This window comes from Blennius ocellaris (genome assembly GCF_963422515.1).
Source record: "Blennius ocellaris genome assembly, chromosome: 3".
Classification (NCBI taxonomy): Eukaryota; Metazoa; Chordata; class Actinopteri; order Blenniiformes; family Blenniidae; genus Blennius; species Blennius ocellaris.
In genome coordinates this window covers 27117415-27140755 of record NC_137652.1, presented here as the reverse complement: position 1 = coordinate 27140755, position 23341 = coordinate 27117415, and the positions used below count along the sequence as shown (strand labels likewise).

Genomic DNA, 23341 nt, shown 5'->3' with positions numbered 1-23341 from the left:
ATGTCATTAATTGTAATTATTTATCGCGCTCTCAAACCTTTTCAGCAATCAAAACAGCCTCTCAAACGTAGAGATGCAGCTATGTTTGAATATACATTGAGGAAATAAATATGAATATCACAAGGCTGGTACTCCTTATCTTTTAGTGGAGTCGTGCATTCATGGCCTATTTTCCTTTTATCTTTTCTAAGATAAAACTTAGTGCTTTCATCCTCTACAAGACTTTAGTGTCGGTATGGGGGGGGGGGGGGGGGGGGGTAGAGTCATTAAAAACCAAAGCCAACTTCCAGTAACTTATAACCAGGAACATATCATGTACAGTACATGTCATGTCCAGTGTACACTGTAGACTGTAGTCTTTATCTTCTGAGTGATCACGTCCTTGAGTCTGGAGAAACTAAAGAAATGAAACATAACCCACTCTATACATTCACACTTTTTTTTTTTTTAATGAGTAATTCTGTAGCTTTTTTAGTTCTCGGGATACATTTATGACAAAAAAGAAAAAGAAAAACATCATACATCAGACTAGCAAACTTTACTTTTAGCACTGAGTTTTCAACCTCCAGAGAAAATGATTTCTGACGTCTGTTTCTGGTATTTCACTGATATCTTATATAAAGAATGACACTCTGCATTCATCCATCCGTCTTGGTTCAGTACGGAGAGTCCAGATATCTTTGTCCCCCTTAACTTCCTCCAGCTCCTCTGGGTCAAAACCCCAAAGCTGCTTCAGGACCAAAGCAGAGATTTAGTCTCTCCGGCAGGTTCTGGGTCGAACTTTGGGCCTCAACAAATGGCCTTGATAAACCTCAAATAGGATGTGAACTGGGGGCGACTTGATCAGATAAACAAACAACCTCGACTGGCTGATTCTGCAGCCCAACTTTCATTTTAATTGCTCTTCATCATGATTCACTGAATGGAAAACTCAGCCCATGTTTCTAGCAATCTTTTGTTTCGATCACTTCCTTATATTCCAAGAACACGTGTTGACCTACTTTGTGTTTTTCCATCGGCAGCTTTCACCGATTGGAAGTCAGACAAGCCTTTAATTGACCGTGGTTGAATTGAGAGAAAGTAAAAGCCGTACACAAGTCAAGGAATGTTCTTCTGAAAATGCAAACAAAGGCCATTTGCAAAGTTCTTAATCGCCTCTTCAGAGTCTTGATAATGTGTTTGATGGGTGTCCGGCATTCCATTGAAACATTGTGTGTTCTGACTCATCTCAATACAAAAACAACTGTGCATGAGAAATAAAACTGAACTGGATGACAAGTCAGGATGATGAATGGATTAAATGTAATGTAATTGAGAACTGCTCAAACACTTCACCGTGTCACACCTTGGACATCTGGAATTTGGAACACACACACACACGCACACACACATTGTAAATGTTTTAAATCATATATATATATATACTCTATATGGAATGGCAATTAAAAACACTGATTAATGTTTTTCAGTTAAAAAAAACTTTAATTTCAGTTGAGATAAATAGTAGCAGGTTTAGAAGTTTTCTCTGTCAGTTTCTGTTCTTCAAAAACATTGAGATTTGGTCACATTCAGCCCAACGACAAGCCAAAGACATGACACTGGTATGTTGTGCAGAGTTTGCATGTTCTCCCTGTGCGTGGAGTTTATTTCTCTCCAGGTTCGTTAATGTCCTCGGTGCCTACAAACCGGCCGTGGGTTGGTCTCTCAGCGCTGGTCATGGTTAACCCACTTTAAAGTCCCATGTACCCACCCAATCTGCCCGTGTTGTATCGGACCTTTCATCTCAAGTCAGCGGGGGGTGACTCCAGCTCCAAGCAGTCTGCACAAAGGCTTTATAAAAAATAGATGGATTGATGTTGTCAAATGGGACTGAATGTGCGTTGAGATCTCAGCACAAACCACCGGGACTGTTGGGGGGGGGTAAGAAGGAACTGAAACAAAGACTGCGATGATTCAAACCTGTATGTGATCAAAATATAAAAATGTAATGTTGCATGATAAGAATGTTCAAAGCTTTATGTGTGCGATTATAACGCGATTTAGGAAAGCCTGAAAAATATGTGTGTGCAATGAAGTAGAATTATAAAGTTACCAATGATTTATGCACTCTCATTGTATTCATGAGTCTCAAACGAAGTCTGAAGGTATGGTGTAATGACAGGAAGAGAGTGATGGCAGGAGGTAGCTGCACTGGTGTAACGGAAGAAAATACTTGAGGCGTGAAGGAAAAAATGGAATTGATACTGGGTGCAAGGGGAGACAAGTATGCTAGAGTGTAAACTGCTATTTTAGATGTTTTGGCTTTTTGACTGCGGGAGGGAGAGTTGGAGTGAGTAATGTGTTGCTTAAAGTACTACAAATTCAGAGGGGAGGTGTTGGCGAGAGAGGAAGAACAAAAAACCTGTAACTTGTGCAAATCGTCTGAGTTCTCTGGAGTACTTCACCGAGGAGAGATGTCTCCCAGCCGAGGAGCCGATCTCTGACGGAATCTCCGGAGAAAAAGGACGTGCCCGAAAAAGGATTAGCAATCAACCTGACGGCGCGACGGGATCTACAGCCTTTCAATCTGCAAGGAGGGAATTACGCGGAGGCGACGGGACGGATTATCCTGGGGCCAGACGTGGAGTTCTCACCGGGCGGGAGGGGGCGAAGATCGAGGGCCACAGGTGGATTAACTGGAGCTTCCAACTTTCTCTGGAAGCCAACGTTTGCATCTGGATTACCTGACCAAGAAACCCAAACCATTGGATTGCTACATCACATTCGGCTTTCGAGGTAAAACCGTCCACTCTCCCTGTCAACGGAAGTAATTTCTCCCCGCGGGCGACCGTACCCCTGTTTGGAGATCCTTACGTCAAAAAGTTCCCCTCAAGGGAAGTTCGATCCAGGACAGGCCCGGGAACGGGCATTGGCAGCTAAAGGCCAGGCTGCTCGCCTCCCCTCCCACTCTCCCAACCACTAACCGTGAATCAGGTCGTATAATCTTAGTGCAGAACAGGCTCAGTGATAGTATAGAACCAAGCAGGCTGTTTGATCATTATTAATCTGATGTAACATTGAAGCTGATGCTGTTGCCTAACCCATGCTGAATATTATTCCTAAAATAAATGTATCCATTGCAGCTAAAGTGAAGTTCCCCTGTATTCTCTCATGGTGGTAAAAAGTTAAGATGCTGTGCTCCGTAACATCACCCAACAGGTTCTTGCAGGTCATCCTAGTCCAAGAAGTAATCCCTAGGGTTTACCCATAACCTCTAAACTACAAACCTAGCACAGTCACCAAGTGCCATTAGTCAAAGAGGGAAGCTGCCGTTAACGGGCGTAGCCGCTCGGCCGGCCGTGCTGCTGTGGCTGCCTAGCACCGGGTTGGCTGTCGCGGTGAACGGGGTTAGCGATCGGACGTAGGCAGTTAGAAGCTAGGCGAATTCCCTCGCCACCGGTTACCCCCCTCCCCGGAACCGGGAGGGCCGCAAATCGTTGCGACTAAAAACAACATCCTTTCTATTACAAAATGGAAAATGTCCACAATAGAGTGCAGTTATCATTTTGCAATCCAAGGTCCTTGAGCAACGCCGATGTGTCACCGTAATCTCCCGAATAATTTCCGGAGCCCAATCTCTCAGATTAAACATTCACCGAGACGCTTTCTTTCAAACCACAGCTGCAGGAGGTAGCTTATCACTTTTAAAGTTCACAACAGCCTAATAATTCCCAATAAATGACCACAGAGTTCAGAGTTCTTGTCACGTCGCTTCAGTCCAGCGGTCAACATCTCCCATCAGGCCGGCTGTCATTAAAAAAACCTATGGAGGTTAATCATCGCCGTCGCTTCCTGCCTCCATCTGCAGCGCCGCCTCCACGCTGTCCGAATGCCGGAAGCCCTCCAGATCAGCGGCTTGCAGGACATTCAGCACAGACGGCTGCAGAAAAAACACGAGAGAGAGCGCGTGTGAGGACGATCATGATTAATTAGCAATAATCAAACGGACATGGATGGATGGAGGGATGGATGGTTGGATGTGTGATGGAGGGATGGATGGTTGGATGTGTGATGGAGGGATGGATGGAGGGATGGACTGGTTTGACCAAATTGGCCACAATCTTTGGTCAATTTGCTGTATTTTACACCTATAAGCATCATAAAAGTGTTTGTCAACTTGCATTTATGTTTCTTTAAATGATTTCATGATTTTGGTTTCATGAAATAAAAAAAAAAATGTAAAAAAATTAAACTCGTTCATAATGTACAGGAGTGAAACATTTGCAGTTGTTGTGATATAATTTTACTGGTTTGAGGATAGTTGTGTTTGTTTCCCTGAAATAAAACCAATATGACAAGTGTGTAATAGTATTTTTTTTTGGACTAGTTTGTCTTTAGTCAGGGTTGAAAACATTCAAACAAATTCCAGTGAAACAGCACAAGGTCACAGCATCCGGCCTGCACCGGCATGAACAGTGACCTTTGACCTTCAAAAACAAAGTCTAAATACTTAACTCAGAGTGATTATTAGTGCTGAATTTGAAAAAAAAACAACAAAAAAACAAACTCCCATCAGGTCTTGAGGAGTTCATGACTGACAGACATACCTGCAATCTGGAAAACAGCAGCGTGACCTTCCGTAGTTTGAACTGCCTCAGCAGGTCCCTCAGCTCGCTGACCACTGTGTAATCTATGTTGCTGACGTGATGGCAGTCCAGCACCACCGACCGCGGGGGAGACACTGGGGGACACACACAGATCCGGGGGGGGGGGGGTTAATGCACAGAGGACCCATGATGTCACCGTGAGACCGACTGTCAGACTCGCCCTCACCCTCCAGAGCCCGGGAGTGAAGCATGTGGCTGAGGTACGCTGTGGCGGGAAAACTGAGGCCGCTGTTCAGCTCCATCACCAACACGCCGTGTTCAGACACCTGCACAGATAAAACATGGATGTTGGGGAGGGACCAGGAGAGGAAATCTTCTCTTTACGTCTAGTTTAAAGTGGGGGCATCAAACATGAGGTCCGTGGGCCAAAACCGGCCAAAACCGTTTTAATCCGGCCAAACCACCAAGCTAATAGTAAAAAGTAAAAATGTTTTAAAAGAATCGTGACGCTGCCCAGAAAGATTGGTTGCTATCAAATAAAATGAAAACCCTGCAGAGTATGTAAAGGACACCCATAATACAACAACTATTGGAGAAGATTTTTAGACATTTCGCTGTATTTTGCACTCTCAAGGTGAACGAAATATGGTTTCATGTTGAGATCGTTATTCTTAGTAGTTGATTGGTTTTGTGAAAACAGACATTTTCATCACATTCAGTCTGCAGCACAACACAGAAAAACCCCAAGGTTTAAATTTAAAGGTTATTATGGCACCATTTTGCCCATTAAAGATGAACTACGCGGCCCCACAACTAAAGCATGTTTGACATGAATGATCCAAACTGTATTATTGACGCGAGCGCTTTCAGCTTTTTTTATCAAAAATTTCAATTCGATAGATTTCTCTGACGGGTGGAGACAAAAAGCTCACAGTGGTGAAACAAGTCGACTGTGTGGTTTAGTTTCTCCATCATTTTAAGGAATTAAAACCTTTATCCGGGGTCTGGCCACGCCGTAAAGCAGCAGGACTCCGGACGTGGCCACGCCTCCCATGATGCCGTACTGCACCTGCCAGAAGCTCATCAGGAACGTCACGAAGAATGGCAGCAGGTCCAACCCTGCGGGAGACGCACCAACATTCAAGATCCAAACAACGCACACGCACGTGAAATATACTTCCACAGGCAGACGCTCACTATGAATCTTCCACATGTTGACCACGACCCGGTAATCCACCATGGGAGCTACTGCACAAATGATAACGGCGGCGAGGGAAGCTTTGGGGATGTAGAAGAAGGCCGGCATGAGGAACGCCAAGGACAGCAACACAATCACACCTGCAAAACACAGAACAGGACAATTTCGTCAACGTGCTGGGGGACGACTGAAACTGGATTTTTACTTGCTGAATAACAAAATTGTTAGTTCAAGTAGTTAAAACCTGTTTTTTTTTTTTTTGCTATGATTGGTGAAAATGCCCACAATACATTTGGACCCCATAGTGCCGATTCATGTTGTAAGTTGAAACGTGTTATTGCAAACGAGAACACGGTTTCTGTGCCACTGGATATTTTCTGACATCAAATGTAGATTCTCATCAAGTTACCTGGAATTTAGAAGGGTGATGTAACTCCCGCCACCCTTCCTGCTTTTGTTCAAATGTTTCCACATCATTTCTATTATATAATATTAGATGCGCCCAATAAAGTGTAATAATTACTTCATGATCCAAGATTCTTATGCAACACTAATTTATTGCTGTAATGCCTTAATTGATTACCAAAGTCCAATCTCACAGACGAAACGTTGGCCTAGACGCTTTCCTTCAATCCACAGACACTGCGGGGAGCTTTTTGAAAAAAGAAATCAAATCAAATCAAATCAAACTTTATTTCTATAGCCCTTTTATAATCACCCGGTGACATCCAAAGTCCTTTACAACAAAGCTAAAACAATACATTAAGAAGTAAATATGAGAATAAATACATAAAAACAAAAAATAAAATAAAACACAGGTGCTGTCTGTAGGAGGAGCGACGGTGCTGCAGTTTGTTGAAGCCATCCAGAAATTCATAAAACAGAGCATACAGAATAAACACACTGCCCTAGGCAGAGTTAAAAGCCAACTTAAAAAGATGAGTCTTCAGTTTTGATTTAAAAGGCCGAGATCAGTGATGGCGTGAATGTCGGGGGGCAGTTTGTTCCTCAGTCTCAGAGCAGCAACTGCAAAAGAGCGATCGCCCCACTGTTTGTATCTCCACCTTGGAACGTCTAGAAGAAGCTGAGCTGAAGAACCAGAGTCCTGCCAGGGTCACTAGAGTTAACATATCAGACAAGAGGGACCCAGGCCAGTGATGGCATTAAAAACAAACAACAGAAGTTTAAAATCGATTCTGAAACGAACTGGAAGCCAGTGGAGAGACGACGGTACAGGGGGAATGTGTTCACGTCTGGATGAGTTTGTTAAAAATCTGGCAGCGGCGTTCTGCACTAGCTGAAGACGTGAAATGGAAGACTGGCTGAGGACGACATAAAGGGAAGACTGGCTGAGGACGACATAAAGGGAAGACTGGCTGAGGCCGACATAAAGGGCCTTACAGTCCAGTCTTGAGCTTTCGCCTTCTCAAGATCCTGTTGATTCAGAAACGGCTTCACTTTGGCCAGGAGACGGAGCTGATAAAAGCTTTGACCACAGAACTAATCTGTTTATCAAATTTAAGACCGTTGTCGAACGTTACCCCAAGATTTTTAACAAGTGGTTTAAAATAGGGGGCCAGAGCACCAGAGTGTGTTTTAAAAACATTCGCCATAGGTGATGTGCCAAACAAAATGCATTCTGTTTTCGTGTCATTTAAATGCAGAAAGTTGTGTGCCAACCACTGCTTTACATCAGTAAAACAATCCATTAGTCTTGTAAGAGCAGTGCTTTTGTTGGGTCTTATGGGTAAATATATTTGCAGGTCATCAGCATAGAGGTGGAAGGACAGATTGTGTTTTCTTATAATTGATCCCAGAGGTAGCAGATACAAGGAAAATGTCTTTTGTTTTTTTTTAAAGTGGGAACTCTAACGCAGTGACACAGATCACCACAAGAGGGCGACAAGGAGAGACAAGATAAAAGTGACACAACTCACTGGTGACGATCCCTCCAGCCTGGCTGCAAACGCCAGTCTGACAGTTCACCGCTGTTCTGGGTGTGACGTTCAAACAAGACAGTCAAAATGTCATCTTTCAGTTTTATATCGCTTTTTTTTTTTTTTTTTGCATTTTCTGTCCCACACACCAACCTGCCAAAGCTGCCGGTGACGGGGTAGGCTGACACGAAGGAGCCCAGGACGTTGGTCACGCCGATGGCCAGCAGCTCCTGGTTGGCATCGATCCTGTAGTCGTTCTGACTGGCTGAAGGGCAAACAGAGTTAGAATCAGACAAATGTTTGAACACTGTTTGAAGAAATAAGCAAAACAATTTTACAGGTAAAAGTAAAAGAACTAAAAGCTGGAGGGAAAAAAAGTGACTGCAGTTATTCATTGTAGTTCTTTAATTTTCTGAATGAAACTCAACCCACGACACACTTTTGGTGGGATTTGTTTTTGCTGCTGCACACTAAATTGATTTGGTGGAAAATGGATCAAAAATGTCTCTCTTAATTATTATTTGTAATTGTATTTGTTTGTTTAATTTGTTTTTAATTACCTTATCTAACACTACGTATTTGTGTTTTGCATTTGTACTAATGTGATTAATTTTAGTACCATTTCATGACATTATTTAGAAATGTCGGTATCTGGTGTCAGGGGGAAAGGGGGAGAAATAATAACTAGTTATAGAGGTAGACATACAAACAGTACAGGAAGGATACTGAGGACGTCCATCTTTCTCTTTCTTTTTTTCTTTTCTTGTTTGGATGGAAGGTTTTGGGACGACTTTCAGTACTGAATCGTTGTTTGTCGTGTAAATGGTAAAGTGAAAGGGTATTGTCGGGAGGCCTCTGCTGACTTCACGTGGAACTATTCAATAGTTGTGGCCACATTTGTACTGAAGTCACTGGCAGATGTGTAGAACAGGAATTTCTCCGATATAAATGAGTTTTACTTTACGCTAATCCACTCACCAAAAGCTTTTGCAATCGCGATGCTTTCCAACAGGCCTATGAAGGGGACCAGTGCAAGTCCTCCACCGAATCCCTGCAGAACGGTGAGACGACGGCACGTCAGCAGAGCTACAGTCTGCAGCTCTACAGTCAGCAAAGCTACAGTCAGCAGAGCTACAGTCAGCAGCTCTACAGTCAGCAGCTCTACAGTCAGCAGAGCTACAGTCAGCAGCTCTACAGTCAACAGCTCTACAGTCAGCTGAGCTACAGTCAGCAGAGCTACAGTCAACAGCTCTACAGTCAGCAGAGCTTCAGTCAGCAGCTCTACAGTCAGCAGAGCTACAGTCTGCAGCTCTACAGTCAGCAAAGCTACAGTCAGCAGAGCTAGTCAGCAGCTCTACAGTCAACAGCTCTACAGTCAGCAGAGCTACAGTCAGCAGAGCTACAGTCTGCAGCTCTACAGTCAGCAGAGCTTCAGTCAGCAGCTCTACAGTCAGCAGCTCTACAGTCAGCAGAGCTACAGTCTGCAGCTCTACAGTCAGCAAAGCTACAGTCAGCAGAGCTACAGTCAGCAGCTCTACAGTCAACAGCTCTACAGTCAGCAGAGCTACAGTCAGCTGAGCTACAGTCTGCAGCTCTAGAGTCAACAGCTCTACAGTCAGCAGAGCGACAGTCAGCAGAGCTACAGTCTGCAGCTCTACAGTCAACAGCTCTACAGTCAGCAGAGCAGCAGTCAGCAGAGCTACAGTCTGCAGCTCTACAGTCAACAGCTCTACAGTCAGCAGCTCTACAGTCAGCAGAGCTACAGTCAACAGCTCTACAGTCAGCAGAGCTAGTCAGCAGAGCTACAGTCAGCTGAGCTACAGTCTGCAGCTCTAGAGTCAACAGCTCTACAGTCAGCAGAGCGACAGTCAGCAGAGCTACAGTCTGCAGCTCTACAGTCAACAGCTCTACAGTCAGCAGAGCGACAGTCAGCAGCTCTACAGTCAGCAGAGCGACAGTCAGCAGAGCTACAGTCAGCAGAGCTACAGTCAGCAGCCCAAAACAGGAAGTGAAAGTTGCATTCCTGCCATAAAGGTGAAAAGACCCCCTCAGACGTTCCTCACCTCCACGATCTCCCCGAAGGAGACGACAGTGCCGTTGGCTGTAGTGTCGGAGGTCGGCGGCGGTCTGAACGGCGGGAGTCCTGTGGCGGTGTGACCAGTGATTGTAAACACGTGATGACCGTAAGCTTCCCAGGAAAAAGCCACGAGGGACGCGGCCGTGACCACCAGAGCATTACGCACTGGACGGAACACAAAAACACCAGAATTAATCAGGGGTCGTGTTCATTTTTTGAAATGCACACACACACACACACACACACACACACACACACACACACAGCCATGCAGGTACTAACTGGTCGCGACCCCCCACACCACGTTGCTGGCGACTTTCTGGCAGGTGGGAGCGTCTTCAGAGGTCAGACTCATCTTCATGAAGGTCAGCATGATCAGGAGGGCGAGGCAGAGCAGGCCCAGGACAGCGTCACCCACTCTGGCATCCGGGATCCTGTAGAAGGTGTAATACACCTCCAGGAAAAACTGCTGAGGAACGCCGTGGATTCCCAGGATGTTCTACGAACGGGAGAAACCGGTTATAAACATTGTAAACACTACGGCTGAATAAAAAGATTGGCGCCACACACCCAAGTCAGGAATGTATGTGTGTGTGTGTGTGTGTGTGTGTGTTCCTCACTTTGACCTGGCCAAAGCCAATAGTTACTGCAGCAGCACAAGTGAAGCCTTTTATAACAGGATAAGAGATGAAGTCCAGCAGAAAACCTGCAGAATCACAAAAACAGGTTCTCAGGTGCAAAACATAAAAATCCCAAATGTAAACATTTCATAGCCGTTTAAGTTTCACAGATTTCAATGTGATTCCGTCCTCTCATCTTTACCTCTAACCTATTTGGTTCACACGCTCTAAGTTAAGAAAATTAACAAGGATGTCCTGTGACCGCCGCTCCAGCCGCCCCTCACCTAATCTCAGCAACGCCATGGCGGCCTGGATGAGTCCGCAGAGGAGGCTGAGCAGGACGGCCCGGCGGGGCTGACCCCCGACCAGCGAGGAACACAGGAGGGACATGATGGCTGTGGGACCCAGAGTCACGTCCTTAGAGGTCCCCAGGAGGGTGTAGATGAACCCCCCCATGAAGGCGGAGTAGAGGCCGTACTGTTGACACACACACACACACACGAGGATATACTAATTATTATCACATATCGTTTATTATTCATTAATTTTTTTCATGAAACTTTACTTCTAACATACAAATAGATAAAAAAATAAAGAAAGGAAAAGAGAGACATTTACATTTAAATTGGTAAAACCAAAAGAAGAAAAACTAATGAAACAACACATCCCACTTGCTCACATTTGTATGTCGAAAAGTAGTAGGAAGTAGTAAAAAAACTAAAAAGTATTAATCCTACCCCTCAAACACTGTAACTAAAGTCCCTCATACTTTACTTTGTACATCTCCAAAAAAAAAAACGTGTTTCAAAGTTAAGCGGTTGTACGTCTGGCCACAGTCAGAGGCGCCGCAGCGGGGAGGCAACACAGGCAATTGCCCAGGGCCCCAAGCTGAAGGGGCCCCCGAGGGACGGCTGTCATTCATCAGTTTCAATGACAAAATAATATAACTGTCCCCACGTGGGGCCCTTTCAGAGTAGTCACTGGCTCGGTTCCAGCAGCCGCCCCCTCCCGACAGATACCAACGACACAACTTGAAAACCCTGCACACATGACAGTGACACATCGGGAACCTCCCTAATGGGGCCCCAACTGCTACACTGCATCAATTCCTTGTTTTTTTGTTGGTTTTTTTGCTTAAAATTTTGCACATTTGAGTTGTGTTTGTTTTTCTGGCATTTAAGTATTGTGTGTAAAGCTTGCAATATTTATCTTAAATGGTAATTATTTAACAAAGTATTTCTTTACTGATCCGTCGCCCTGGACGTCATTCATCATCATTCTGGGGCCGGGTGAACCCATTAGACCTTCTTGGCCCGGGCCCCCAGGGGGTCTAGAAACGCCCCCGGCCACAGGGAAAGTATTGAAGTATTTGGTGAACGCCTCATATTCTCACCTGCACGGGAAGTCCAGCCACTTCGGCGTAAGCCAGCGCCTGCGGGACGGTCGTGAGCCCCACGGTGAGGCCGGCCAGGACGTCCATCTGCAGCCACCTGCGGTTGTACCGGGGCAGCCAGGAGAGGATGGGCAGCCAGGCCTGCAGGGTGCGATAGGAGCAGCAGTGCCGGGCCGGAGCTCCTCCGAGCAGAGGCTGGTCCATCGCGCCTCCGAGCAGAGGCTGGTCCATCGCGCCCGTCGTCAGAAGTGCAGGCCACGCTCGGGGGAGGACGGGGAACTCATGGAGATTAAAACCTCCTTTTCCAAGAGTGACCTGGCCGAGGCAGCAGTGAATATAAGTCACAGCGATACACGCAAACAATGACGCAGTCAGTCACACACTCCGGGAGAGCAAACGTGAGATTACAAGAGAACAATCATAAATATCTGATTTTTCTGTGTTTTACAATGCTTTGAATTTGTCAAAAGGTCATTAGTCTTTCTGTGCCTTATTACAGAAAGATTTGCAGGATAAAGGGAATCCATGTGAAACTGAGACATTTGTTCAAAAAGGTGTGCTGCAATTTAAAATACAACAAAAGTCTATAGCCTGCAATCTGCCACAAAAAAAAACAAAAAAAAAGTCTGGACTGAACTGCTGAAGGAGTCTCTTGTGGTCCTCCTAAAAATAGATGCTAATAACAGCAACATTTAGTCAAAGATGTTAAAAAAGAAATGAGTGAAAACAATAACAAACTCACTAAACTCTTAGTATGAGAAGAAAAGCCAAACAAGTGAACTTGGGTGACAAAACTACCAATAGGAGATTCTAGATTAACATAGAAATAATGCAAACATCTGCAAAAACATATACTTTAAAGAAGAAATCTTGAAAAATAAAATTCATGTATCCTTCAAAGTTCGGAGTGGTTTTCTAAATGTCTCAAAGTGTTTCGTTGTTCATTACACATCCGTTTACAAGCAGACATCAATAATCCCAGAGCAACTGTCACATCAGCAGACAATCATATGACATGTTACTGATTTGCACACCGCAGTTAACAGTCCTGGGGTCCTTTCTTTTTTTTCTCACCCATGAACTTCCAACAGGCTACAGTAAGTGAGCAGCCTGGTCGTGCTGGGTGAAACGGATTCACAGCAAACAGACTACTGACACCGACTCAAAGAGAAAGATGTGTGACAGGAGCAGAGGAGAATAAACTGCAGAATAGAAACAGAACAGAGTTCAATAAAGCTGAAAGTTATTAAACTTATCAAAAAAAACCCTGAAACAACAGAGAATAGGATATGATGGAGGAGAATTGAAATCACAACATAGAATAGAATGGAATGCACAAGAAGAGACAACACCTTAGAGGACAAATGGACAATAGAATAGAATAGAATAGAATAGAATGGAATAGAATAGAATAGAATAGAATAGAATAGACAGGTAAATCTAAACAAAGAATATAATATAATATAATAGCGTAAAATGATCAAAAACATAAAAAAACAGACAATAACACACATCAAAGCTTAGAATAGAGTAAAACATAGATGCACAGAATAAATGATAGAAGAGAAAATAATAAAAGCCTGCAATACCAGTAATTATTAAAACCATGCAGCGGGGCAGACCTTTGTACAAAACAGAGAATAAAATAGACTTGATTAGAATATATGTTTATTCAATAAAATATAAATGATCAAAACCATGTGCCTTGGAGTGAAAAGTGAAAATAGAATAGAACTTTGAATAGATGACAATAGAGTAGAATATAATCCATTTTCCTCCAATAGAATGGAAATTATTCAAACATGCCTAACCCTAACCTTCAGAGTGGAAAAACAGATAGTAAATAAAAAGAAGATTGGAATTGAGCCACCCCAGTGGCATGGGGAGTGTCCAGGATATAAGTATAAAGAAAGACAATTGAATAAGCGAGGATAGATCATTTCATGTTAGAATAGAAACTATCAAAAATGTGCCTCTGCCAATAAAAGTCAGATACTGGAATAGAAGACAATATATTCATATATATTTCCTATTTTCATTCAAGTTCGTAATAAACATGCAGCATATTAGAATAGAGCATTCTTCAATGGACTGGAAAATTATCCAAAACACTTTGGAATAGAATAGAGAAGAATAGAGAAAAATAGAATAAAATAGAATAGAATAGAATAGAATAAAATAGAATAGAATAGAATAGAATAGAATAGAATCTCACCCCGGGGCATTATCTGGGCTCTCTGCTGTGATTCTCAGCTCCTCGTTGCTTCATACTTCTGTTTAAAAAACCCCACTTCCTAAAAACATTGCACCCATGAAGTGCGACTCTGCGGATCCGGGTTTCGTCATGTGAGTCCGGTCATGTGACCCCCTGGTGGGCGGGGCTTAAAGTTATTTACGGAAGTCCATAGACGTGAGTGCAGCAGGTCTTCCAGCGGGTCTCCTTCTCTCAATCTGACCGCTGAATTAATGTTTTCTTGTTAAGATGTGACGGCCCTTGTTCGTGTTCGCGTCTCACGGTGGATCGTGTGTTTATCCTGAAGACTCGCATCATGTTGTCTGGAGTCTTGGTTCTGCTTCTGGCTTCTTGTTGTGTCGGGGAGTCCAAGAGAAGAAATGTTCTTCTCATCATTGGTGAGTGAATGTTTTACTTTTCAGTAAACTGCTCACCGCTGGGAGAGTTAAAGCACTGAATTATTCACTCATCTGGCAGAAATGCAATATACGCGAAGTTTATACTCGTTTTTTGGAGGCATTAGTTGAGTTAAATCAACTAATGTTTGACATTTATATCATGAAACCTGTTTTCATTGTGCTTTGGAATAACAAGTCTTCGTCAGGTTAGACCAGTTTTACTGTACAATGCCATTTCAAGTTATTGGAGTGAAGATATTGTGGCTGAGGTTATGATATAAATTTGGCACAATTAACTAAAAGAGGAACATTAACAGTGTGTCAGCAGCATGTTACTGTGAAATTGAAAGATTTTCAGGTTTCAGAAAAATATGAATCTCAATGACATTCAAAGATAAAATCTCTTTTTTTGGTGGAACAGATGCAACATTTAAAATACAACTTCCATACTGCTCAAACTCACCTCAAGCCAAAGGTTTGGATATTATTAATTCAGTATTATATATACATGTACACAAATATACATGTCCGAGAGTGGATAAAGATGACGACTGATGCTTCAACAGTGAAGAAAGAAAAAGTGGAAAAAGCACTGGAAATCTATAGTCCAGTGCAACTACTTTACATATTGAGGAAAAATAGACGTTTTTTTTTCTTTTCAAAAACTACTGCAAATATCACTTCTTTTTCAACATCTGTTTGGAGTTTGCGTGTTCTTCCAAACCAGTTAAGTATTTCTTTTCAACCTGACTGACTTGTGCAGAGCACAGACGATGGGGGAACATTTGTCGCCTATTAAACAGGCTGCACAGCTTCTTGCTCACTTTAAGATAGTGAGCTGCATGCAGCCAACAGCAGGAAGCCAGGACGTCCGCAGGAAGCTGCTTTTTGCATCATGGTTATTCTCATTTTCATTTTTAGAAGAAATCCTGAGAAATGAAAGTCGATTGAGCCTAAAACTAAGTATTATTTGATGAAAATACACATTTCCCGAATTGAAATTTATTGCAAAATGTGACAAAGGATGTTGTGATGAAATAAGCTTTAAGTGCAAGGGTATTAGTGTAGCAGTTACAACAGCTGCAGACTTTATATAGTTGTTAAATATTGTTATATGTGTAATTAAAAGCATGTACCTTTACCAGGAAGTTGTATACCTCTTAATTCTTTGTATCCCAACAGCTCTCACTCGCACAAAAAAATAGGACCAGGCATTAAAATATATGTCACGTGAGAGTTTGGGTTCAAGCTTCATCCTCCCACTCGAAAAAAGAAAAAAAATATAAAAACAGCACACACATCATCCTTCCCCTCTTCCAGCTGACGATGCAGGTTTCGAGACGGATGTTTACAACAACTCCGCGGTCCAGACGCCACACCTCCACTCTCTGGCTCAGCGCAGCGTCGTGTTCAGCAACGCCTTCACATCCGTCAGCAGCTGCTCACCCAGTCGCTCGGCCATCCTCACCGGACTGCCACAGGTCTCACACGCACACACGCAAGCACGCACACACACACACACACACACACTGACCGCTCTTTTGTGCATGAAATACTAAGGTGTGTGTGTGTGTTTTTTGTTTCCAGCATCAGAATGGCATGTACGGGCTTCATCAGGGGGTTCATCACTTCAACTCATTTGACGAAGTACAAAGTTTACCGCTGCTCCTCAACAAGGCCAACGTGCACACAGGTACTGTTTTCATCCTTCAAGGGGTCATTTTATTCACCTTTCAACACTTTCACATGGTCTCGCTGGTCCTAAAACATTATATTCAAAGTTTATTGCCCCAAATCCAGCTTTTCCTTGATTCTCCTCCATTAGAATATTGGATCCTAGGAGCTGCATTCAGAATCTGCTGTGTCTGTGTGAGCTGGACTGGCTACGCCCACACATGCCCATCTATGGGAAGAGGAGGAAGTACTTCCTCTCGTGGTGCCATGTGCCAGAGCAGAGCTGCCTGATTGTGGGAGGAGTCAAAGGGGAGGATCTACCTTGATTGTGATTGGCTGAACCCCCGATGACACTATATAGGGTTTGATTTCTGATTGGTTGGTTGGAGCAACACACTTTTTAAACCCTGGAACAAGCCAGGGAGAGAGAGGACACACTGTCTTCTCTTCTGGGACGTCGGTCCCAGATATGGGGACGATTAGTACTTTTGTAAAACCTTCAGAATGCCAGTTTAAGCATAATATGACCCCTTTAACGAGAAAGTTCCTCACATAGGAGCAAAGACTTCATGGACCCATTTACAGAAAAACTACTTGGTGACCCGACCTTTTCTATCATTCTTTCACCTGACAGGCAATTTTCTTTAACGCAATTAAACACTTGCTGTTGGATAAAATCCATCGCAGTCACATAAGTGCCAAAGTCTTGGACTAACTCCTCCGTGTCTGTCCTATGTGAACTCAAATCCTCTCCATGTGGGGAACCAGCCTCCACGAGCCAAACCCGTGTTCCGTCTCGTTTGTTCACTACTTTATTTATCGCCTCTTTATATCACTTCCTCTCTTTTCCCCCTCCTCCTCCTCCTTCACAGGTATAATTGGAAAGAAGCACGTCGGTCCAGGACCCGTGTACCCGTTTGATTTCGCTTTTACGGAGGAGAACAACTCGGTCCTGCAGGTCGGGAGGAACATCACCCGCATCAAACTCCTGGTCCGCAAGTTTTTCCAGCTCCATAAAGAGGGAGCGTCGCTTCAAAGGGAGAAGAGAGACGGTGAAGAGCAGCCCTTTTTCCTTTACGTGGCCTTCCACGACACCCACCGATGTGGACATTCGCAGCCTCAGTATGGAGCCTTCTGTGAGAAGTTTGGGAACGGCGAGGCAGGGATGGGCAGGATCCCCGACTGGACGCCCGTTTACTACACCCCCGACCAAGTCAAGGTTTGTGATCGACGCTTTAGAATCGTCTGATTTCTAGGAAGAATTCTGCGGTCGTGAGGACAGGATGGATTACTGGTTGTCACTTTCTCTCAGGCTTTTTCTCCTGTGAGTGGTGGGATTTCCTCCAACCACTCCTCCACCGCGCAGCTGGGAAAGTTAATCCTTAAAAAAATAATCCATATTGGTACAGAAATGTGTATTATTTGATTTTGATCAAAGTTTTATAAACGTGCTCATTTTATTCAAAAACTATCATGACACATTTTTCCTAAACCCTTAAAAAGTGAAAGAAAAAAATTGAGATGAACAGAAATACATTACACGGTAACCGATATCAATATCAATATCAATATCTGTCTGAACCTTTTCACATTTACAAAGATTTATAGTCGTCAAGAGTGAAAAATACAACTGAATTAACTTGAACCTGGACCCTTCTTGAAGTGGGTATCAGTAACTTTTTACCCGTTTCTTTATGAATACTTTAGAAAATGTATATTTAGGATGTTTTATTTCTTGATTCATAGCTGTTTTAACATCTATTCAACTATACAGATGTAATTTTAGCCAGAAAAAGAAATGCAATAACTCATGAATACTTATTTTTATATTATAATTTTTTTATTATTTGTCACTATTTATGCAAATTCGGACATTTCATCTCAGCGTGATGAAACGCGTATGGAAGACTCTGATCTTCAGCTCGTGTTTTTGTGTCTCGTTGGTCAAACTTCAGGTTCCTCCCTTTGTGCCGGACACGCCGGCGGCCCGGGCGGACCTGGCTGCTCAGTACACCACCGTCAGCCGGCTGGACCAGGGTACGTCACACGACTCGGTCATACAAACACACAGTTCGCAGTTTCATTGAAACCGAAGTGCAAGTGAAGTCAGTTTCTGGAAGTTTGGACGATGTTATTTGAGCCAAACGAGCCGTCCCGAGTGCGTTTTGTAATTTGTTCCACTTCTAAGCAAACTCTGAGTGTAACTGTAAATGAACAGAGGTTTCACATGTTTGTTCTCTTTCCTGCACTATCAGGCTTGTTTGGGACTTCTCACCTGAACTAGAAATAGAATAAAATAAAAAATAACACGCCTTCACTCTCTCACATCCACTGCACGGTGGCAGATTTAACGTGACAGGACACGTATGTGTTTTATGTGACTTATGTGTCTCCAACTGTTGCTTGGATAACAGTGGACTGTCACAGAGCAAAACCCTGGTCGTCTTTAGGAGGTTAAGAGTGGGATTTGAACCAGCAAACGTCCGGTCCTTTCCCACACTAGTGTTCTATGTAATCACTTCTACGTGAAGTTTATAAGTAGCCTTCTGGATGTGAAATGAACGGTTTTATTTATTCAACTTGATTAACAAAAACCATAAATGTCTCAGCAATGGCTATTTCTCTGTTTTCATTCACGTCCCACGTCGTTTGTCACTCGTACTTTTAGTTTAGTTTCACCGAGCGCTTCTGTTCCCGTGCAGGTATCGGTCTGGTGCTTCAGGAGCTGAGAGACGCCGGTTATGAGAACGACACTCTGGTCATCTACAGCTCTGATAACAGCATCCCCTTCCCGAACGGACGGACCAACCTGTACCGCTCTGGGACGGCGGAGCCCATGCTGGTGTCTTCCCCGGAGCACCGGGAGCGCTGGGGAGACACCAGCCGGGCCTACGTCAGCCTGCTGGGTGAGACACGCTGCAGGGCTTCAGTTCAACTCCAGGTCCCCTTGTGATTCATGAGGACTTTAATTACGGAGAACGGTGATATCCTGAAGGAAACACAAGAGGGAGACATTACAACAAGGCACCAACAGGCTCACCTTCACATCTACTGGCAATGTCAGAGTTACCAATTAGATTCAAAGGAGTATTTGGAGCATGCTCACCACTGCCCACCTTCCTCCACCATGGTGCAGCGTCACAAAAATCCAAACGAATCAATCAAAAGCTCCAGAAACACTTCCACAAACGCGTAGAGAATTCAAATCCTGACTCCAAAAACAAGCCGTTGAATTTATTTTCCATCGTGTTTGTGGCTCTCCAGAGAAATTCACTCCCAAGATGTGACCTTTTAAGCTACGGACCGAGTATTTGAATTTTCCTCAAATATTTAATTAACACACACGGGCTTTTAAATGAATGTGAGCTCAAATGTTCAGCTTTTCCTTTGCCTTGAATAACAAAATATACGGCATGCAGTAGACTAGATGCGAGATGTTTTGTTTCTGCAGACATCACTCCCACCATTCTGGACTGGTTCTCCGTGTCCTACCCGTCCTACAGCCTCCCCGGCAGCCCCTCCGCCCCGGTGCAGCTCACCGGGCGCTCCCTCCTCCCGGCTCTGGTGTCTGAGCCGGCCGGCTGGCACACCGTCTACTCCAGCCAGTCGCTGCACGAGGTCACAACCTCAGCGCCACAAGTTTAAAAACAAAAAAAAAACCCTCCTCTAAAAGAATCCACACCGTGACTTGGCTCTCTGTTTTCCAGGTGACCATGTACTACCCGACTCGCTCGGTCCAGCAGGGGGCGTATCACCTCCTCCACAACCTGCACTACCGCATGCCCTTCCCCGTCGACCAGGACCTGTACGTGTCTCCAACCTTCCAGGACCTGCTGAACCGCACCAGGCTGCAGCAGCCCACGCGCTGGTTCAAAACCCTGCAGCAGTATTACTACAGAGAGCGCTGGGAGCTGTACGACACCGGGTCAGTGACCTCTCCATCAGGGCCTCTGTTCGTGGGTGCAGGGTAGCAAGGTAGAGCGTAAACCTCTTTGTAAAGTTGATCGAAAATTTAGCCGGTGTGAAGATTTGAGTTTGACAAGATACGACGCACGTTGAGGAGGCTGGTGGAGTCCGTGCTCTACGGCACCTCGGCGCTGCTGAGACTGTAAAAGTCGTTATTGGACGTGAACGATTCCAGACGCCTGTCAAACTTCTTTCCTTTTGTCTTTTCATACTTTTTTTCACAGAACATTGTGAACATTACAGACATACCGTGTGAAATATAACCGTGTAAATAAAAAAAAGAAGCAGTCACAGATGAACGTCAACCCCCGACCCACCCAGTGCCAGGCCAAGGCCTTAAGAATAAATAATGAATAAATAAAAAATAAATAATGAAATAAAAAAAATATTAAAAAATACATAAAATAAACAGATAAATAAATAAATGCAATAAATAAACAGATAAATACATTTTTAAAATAAAAATAATTAATTTAAAAAAGGGCTCAATTAAATGAAGGTTGGGAAGAACAAAAAAAAAATGTATATATATATAGAGAGAGAAATTATGTAATAAAAAAAGGGGGGTAATCTTCCAGCTTAGAGGAAAGGTGGAGAGAATAGTGTGCATAGTTTAGAAAACGATCCCAAATAACATGAAATGTTTTCACTGAGCCTCTTCGTGTGAATCAAAGTGTTTGGAGCTTCAGGTTCTAAAGCACCTCGTTCACCCAGAGGGGATGCCAAGAGGGACTATGGAGCTCCCAGTTGAGGAGAATCAGCCGACGGGCCAACAGGGCGGAGAATGCCAACGCCTAAACCTCTTTCCTCTTTACGTTAACTTCAGACTGAGCGTCTTTGAGTGTGAAATCGTTTGAATGACTAAAAAGCTGCTTCACCGACACAGGACAGACCCACTGGAGACGAGGAACCTGGTGTCCGACCCGTCGTTCGGCGCCGTGCTGGAGAGTCTGAGGCAGAGCCTGCAGAAGTGGCAGTGGGAGACGGGCGACCCCTGGGTCTGCGGACCAGACTACGTCCTGGAGGACAAACTCGAGCCACACTGCAGGCCACTCTACAACGGACTCTGATGGACTCTAATGGTACTTTTACTCATCTTGATTGACAGGATGTTTGTACCCTTGAGGGCTTTTGCCTTGTAACATACATGACGTTTATTTGTATTTCTATTTTTGTATGTCAATGCTGCTGCTAATAAATAATCTCTGGAGCCTTGAGTCCTGATATTGTCATCAGAGTAGTATCCTTCCTCTTTCAGGTACTGGCTAATTTCATCATTCAAGCCGGTAATCTTTCTTATCTCTTACTTTATACTTTGAAGCATCATCCAGACCCCGACTGAACCTTTCATTGTGGAGCACCATATATCTGCACTATGCACCTTGATCGGCTGTTATTCAGTTTATTACTGAGCTGAGGATTAGTAAACCAATTATGCCAACAATGGAGTTCATGAACTGGTTGGAAAATCTAATTGTTTGAGTATTGTACAAATGTAGTTGCAGATTGAATGTTGAAGAGACAGACGGACCCTGAAGGAGGGAAAGGTTTCAAATACACACACGGAGGGAAGATGACCACAGGACGACACAAATGGCCTTAAAAAGACACAATGTGGCCACAAAGAGATACAAAATTGACCAAAAAACCCAGAATGGACAGGTAGAAAACTACCACAGAAAAGATGCAAGAACGAAACGTTCACTAAAAGACTAAAAGCAAAATTTAAATACCTTCAAGATGCTAAATGATGCCATAAAATGGGAAAACGTAAAAAACAACACAGTGACACACGAGACAATAAGATGCCCAAAAAAAGACTAAAGAGATCAATCAAAAATCTAGAAAAGATTAAGTCAAAGATGTAATTTGTCATTTAGTCTTGTTAAAAATATCTGATTTTTTATATATATATATATATATATATATATATATATAATTAAGCCTGAAAAGAGGTGAAGCTTTGGTCAGTAGGTATAATAAATGACCATTTAAATAACTCAATAACTGTTTTCTTGCTTTTCTTCTTGCATCAACACTTTATAATGCACTTTAAATTCTTGACATAAATCTATAAATCACCAATGTTCTATTTGTATAACATGAAAATCTGTGAAATCTGCTTCACTATAAAATATATCATCACCGTGAATATGATCACAAGCATAATGAGCACGTTGATCAACTTTACAACTGTTGGTCTGGAGGAAATATGAAGAAAAGTTACCAAGACCCTTTTAGAAAAGACACAGATTATATAAGATTATAAAAGGTTGAATTATAGAACAATGATAACTCTGATCATATGACAAGACAAGGTAAGTTTTTGCAAATAAGGAATTAATTTGTAGGATATTAGTACGAGATAATTATTTACAAGCCATAAAGAAATACATTTTTAGCTATAAATGTCTGAAATATTGGTGTTTTTGGTCATTCCTTAATTTTTTCCACTGTAAAACAAATGTTATTACATATTGATGGTATAAAATTGCATCGATTAACTAAAAGTGCCTAAAAGTGGGGACTTTTTGAATAACTTTCAAAAATGGTTAATGGCCTCTGTAGGTATGTTTATTCTGCATGATCTTAACTTTACACTGCTGCTCACATCACATCTCAAATTATAGTCCTTTTTGATATTGATCACAAAAGGAAGAGACTTGCGTAAAGTTTGCTTTCCATTCAGCACCACAGACGAAGACTTTGAGACAAATAAGGGGAAACCACTTCAGACAAGTCAACACTGAAACAGATCTGGAGCTCACTATTTGTAGATTTGGTGTAATTAATGTCACTGGTGTCCAAAGAGTTATTTGTGTTAAAAGTTGCTGAATCTAAGATGAGTGACACTAAAAAAAAAAACGCCCCTTCACTTTGGTTATCTGCACATCTTTATGTTTTTACTATTTGCGTCAGAGTCGACTGAATGTTAATCCATCTCATTTTGACCTCTTTGACCGCGTCACAGCAGAAATGACGTCCCTGCGCCTCCCCAGCCCCCGTGCACACACACACACACCCTCCCAACAACCATCAAACACGGATCAATACCGATCATCATCCTCCCACCTCGCCTCTGATTTGACGAGCGCCTTTAGTTCACCAAAACGTTTCGCCACTCGGCCTATATAAGCAGCAAAAAGTTTCCGGAGCAGCAGCAAAGCAAAAGTCTCTGACAGACGAATCCAACGCGACGCGCCTTCTTCTTCTTCTTCTCCTCCTCCTCCTGCGTAAAAAGTGCCAAGCGGTCCCGGAC

At 43.3% G+C, this 23341-nt stretch overlaps 2 protein-coding genes across 3 annotated transcripts; one reads left to right on the top strand and one right to left on the bottom strand.

Moving 5' to 3' along the window:
* Positions 1–469: 469 nt before the first annotated feature.
* Positions 470–14129, bottom strand: slc26a11 (solute carrier family 26 member 11). Of its 2 annotated transcripts, none has more exons than XM_080516933.1 (14): positions 14027–14129; positions 11812–12126; positions 10703–10895; positions 10419–10504; positions 10081–10297; positions 9785–9963; positions 8700–8772; positions 7875–7986; positions 7722–7777; positions 5784–5924; positions 5578–5705; positions 4813–4912; positions 4587–4720; positions 470–3919 (listed from the first exon to the last, which is right to left on the bottom strand). In XM_080516933.1, the coding sequence occupies exons 2-14, from the start codon at positions 12040–12042 to the stop codon at positions 3812–3814; spliced, it is 1758 nt and encodes a 585-aa protein (XP_080373059.1). In that variant the 5' UTR covers positions 12043–12126; positions 14027–14129; the 3' UTR covers positions 470–3811. The 2 variants fall into 2 exon arrangements, with proteins under 2 accessions (XP_080373059.1, XP_080373060.1); XM_080516934.1 differs by lacking the exon at positions 14027–14129 and adding an exon at positions 12886–12925.
* Positions 14130–14222: 93 nt separating this feature from the next.
* On the top strand, positions 14223–21293 carry sgsh (N-sulfoglucosamine sulfohydrolase (sulfamidase)). Its single transcript, XM_080494234.1, has 9 exons — positions 14223–14442; positions 15763–15923; positions 16030–16135; positions 16989–17335; positions 18072–18153; positions 18819–19022; positions 19568–19734; positions 19824–20041; positions 20969–21293. The coding sequence occupies exons 1-9, from the start codon at positions 14361–14363 to the stop codon at positions 21150–21152; spliced, it is 1551 nt and encodes a 516-aa protein (XP_080350360.1). The 5' UTR covers positions 14223–14360; the 3' UTR covers positions 21153–21293.
* Positions 21294–23341: the final 2048 nt, after the last annotated feature.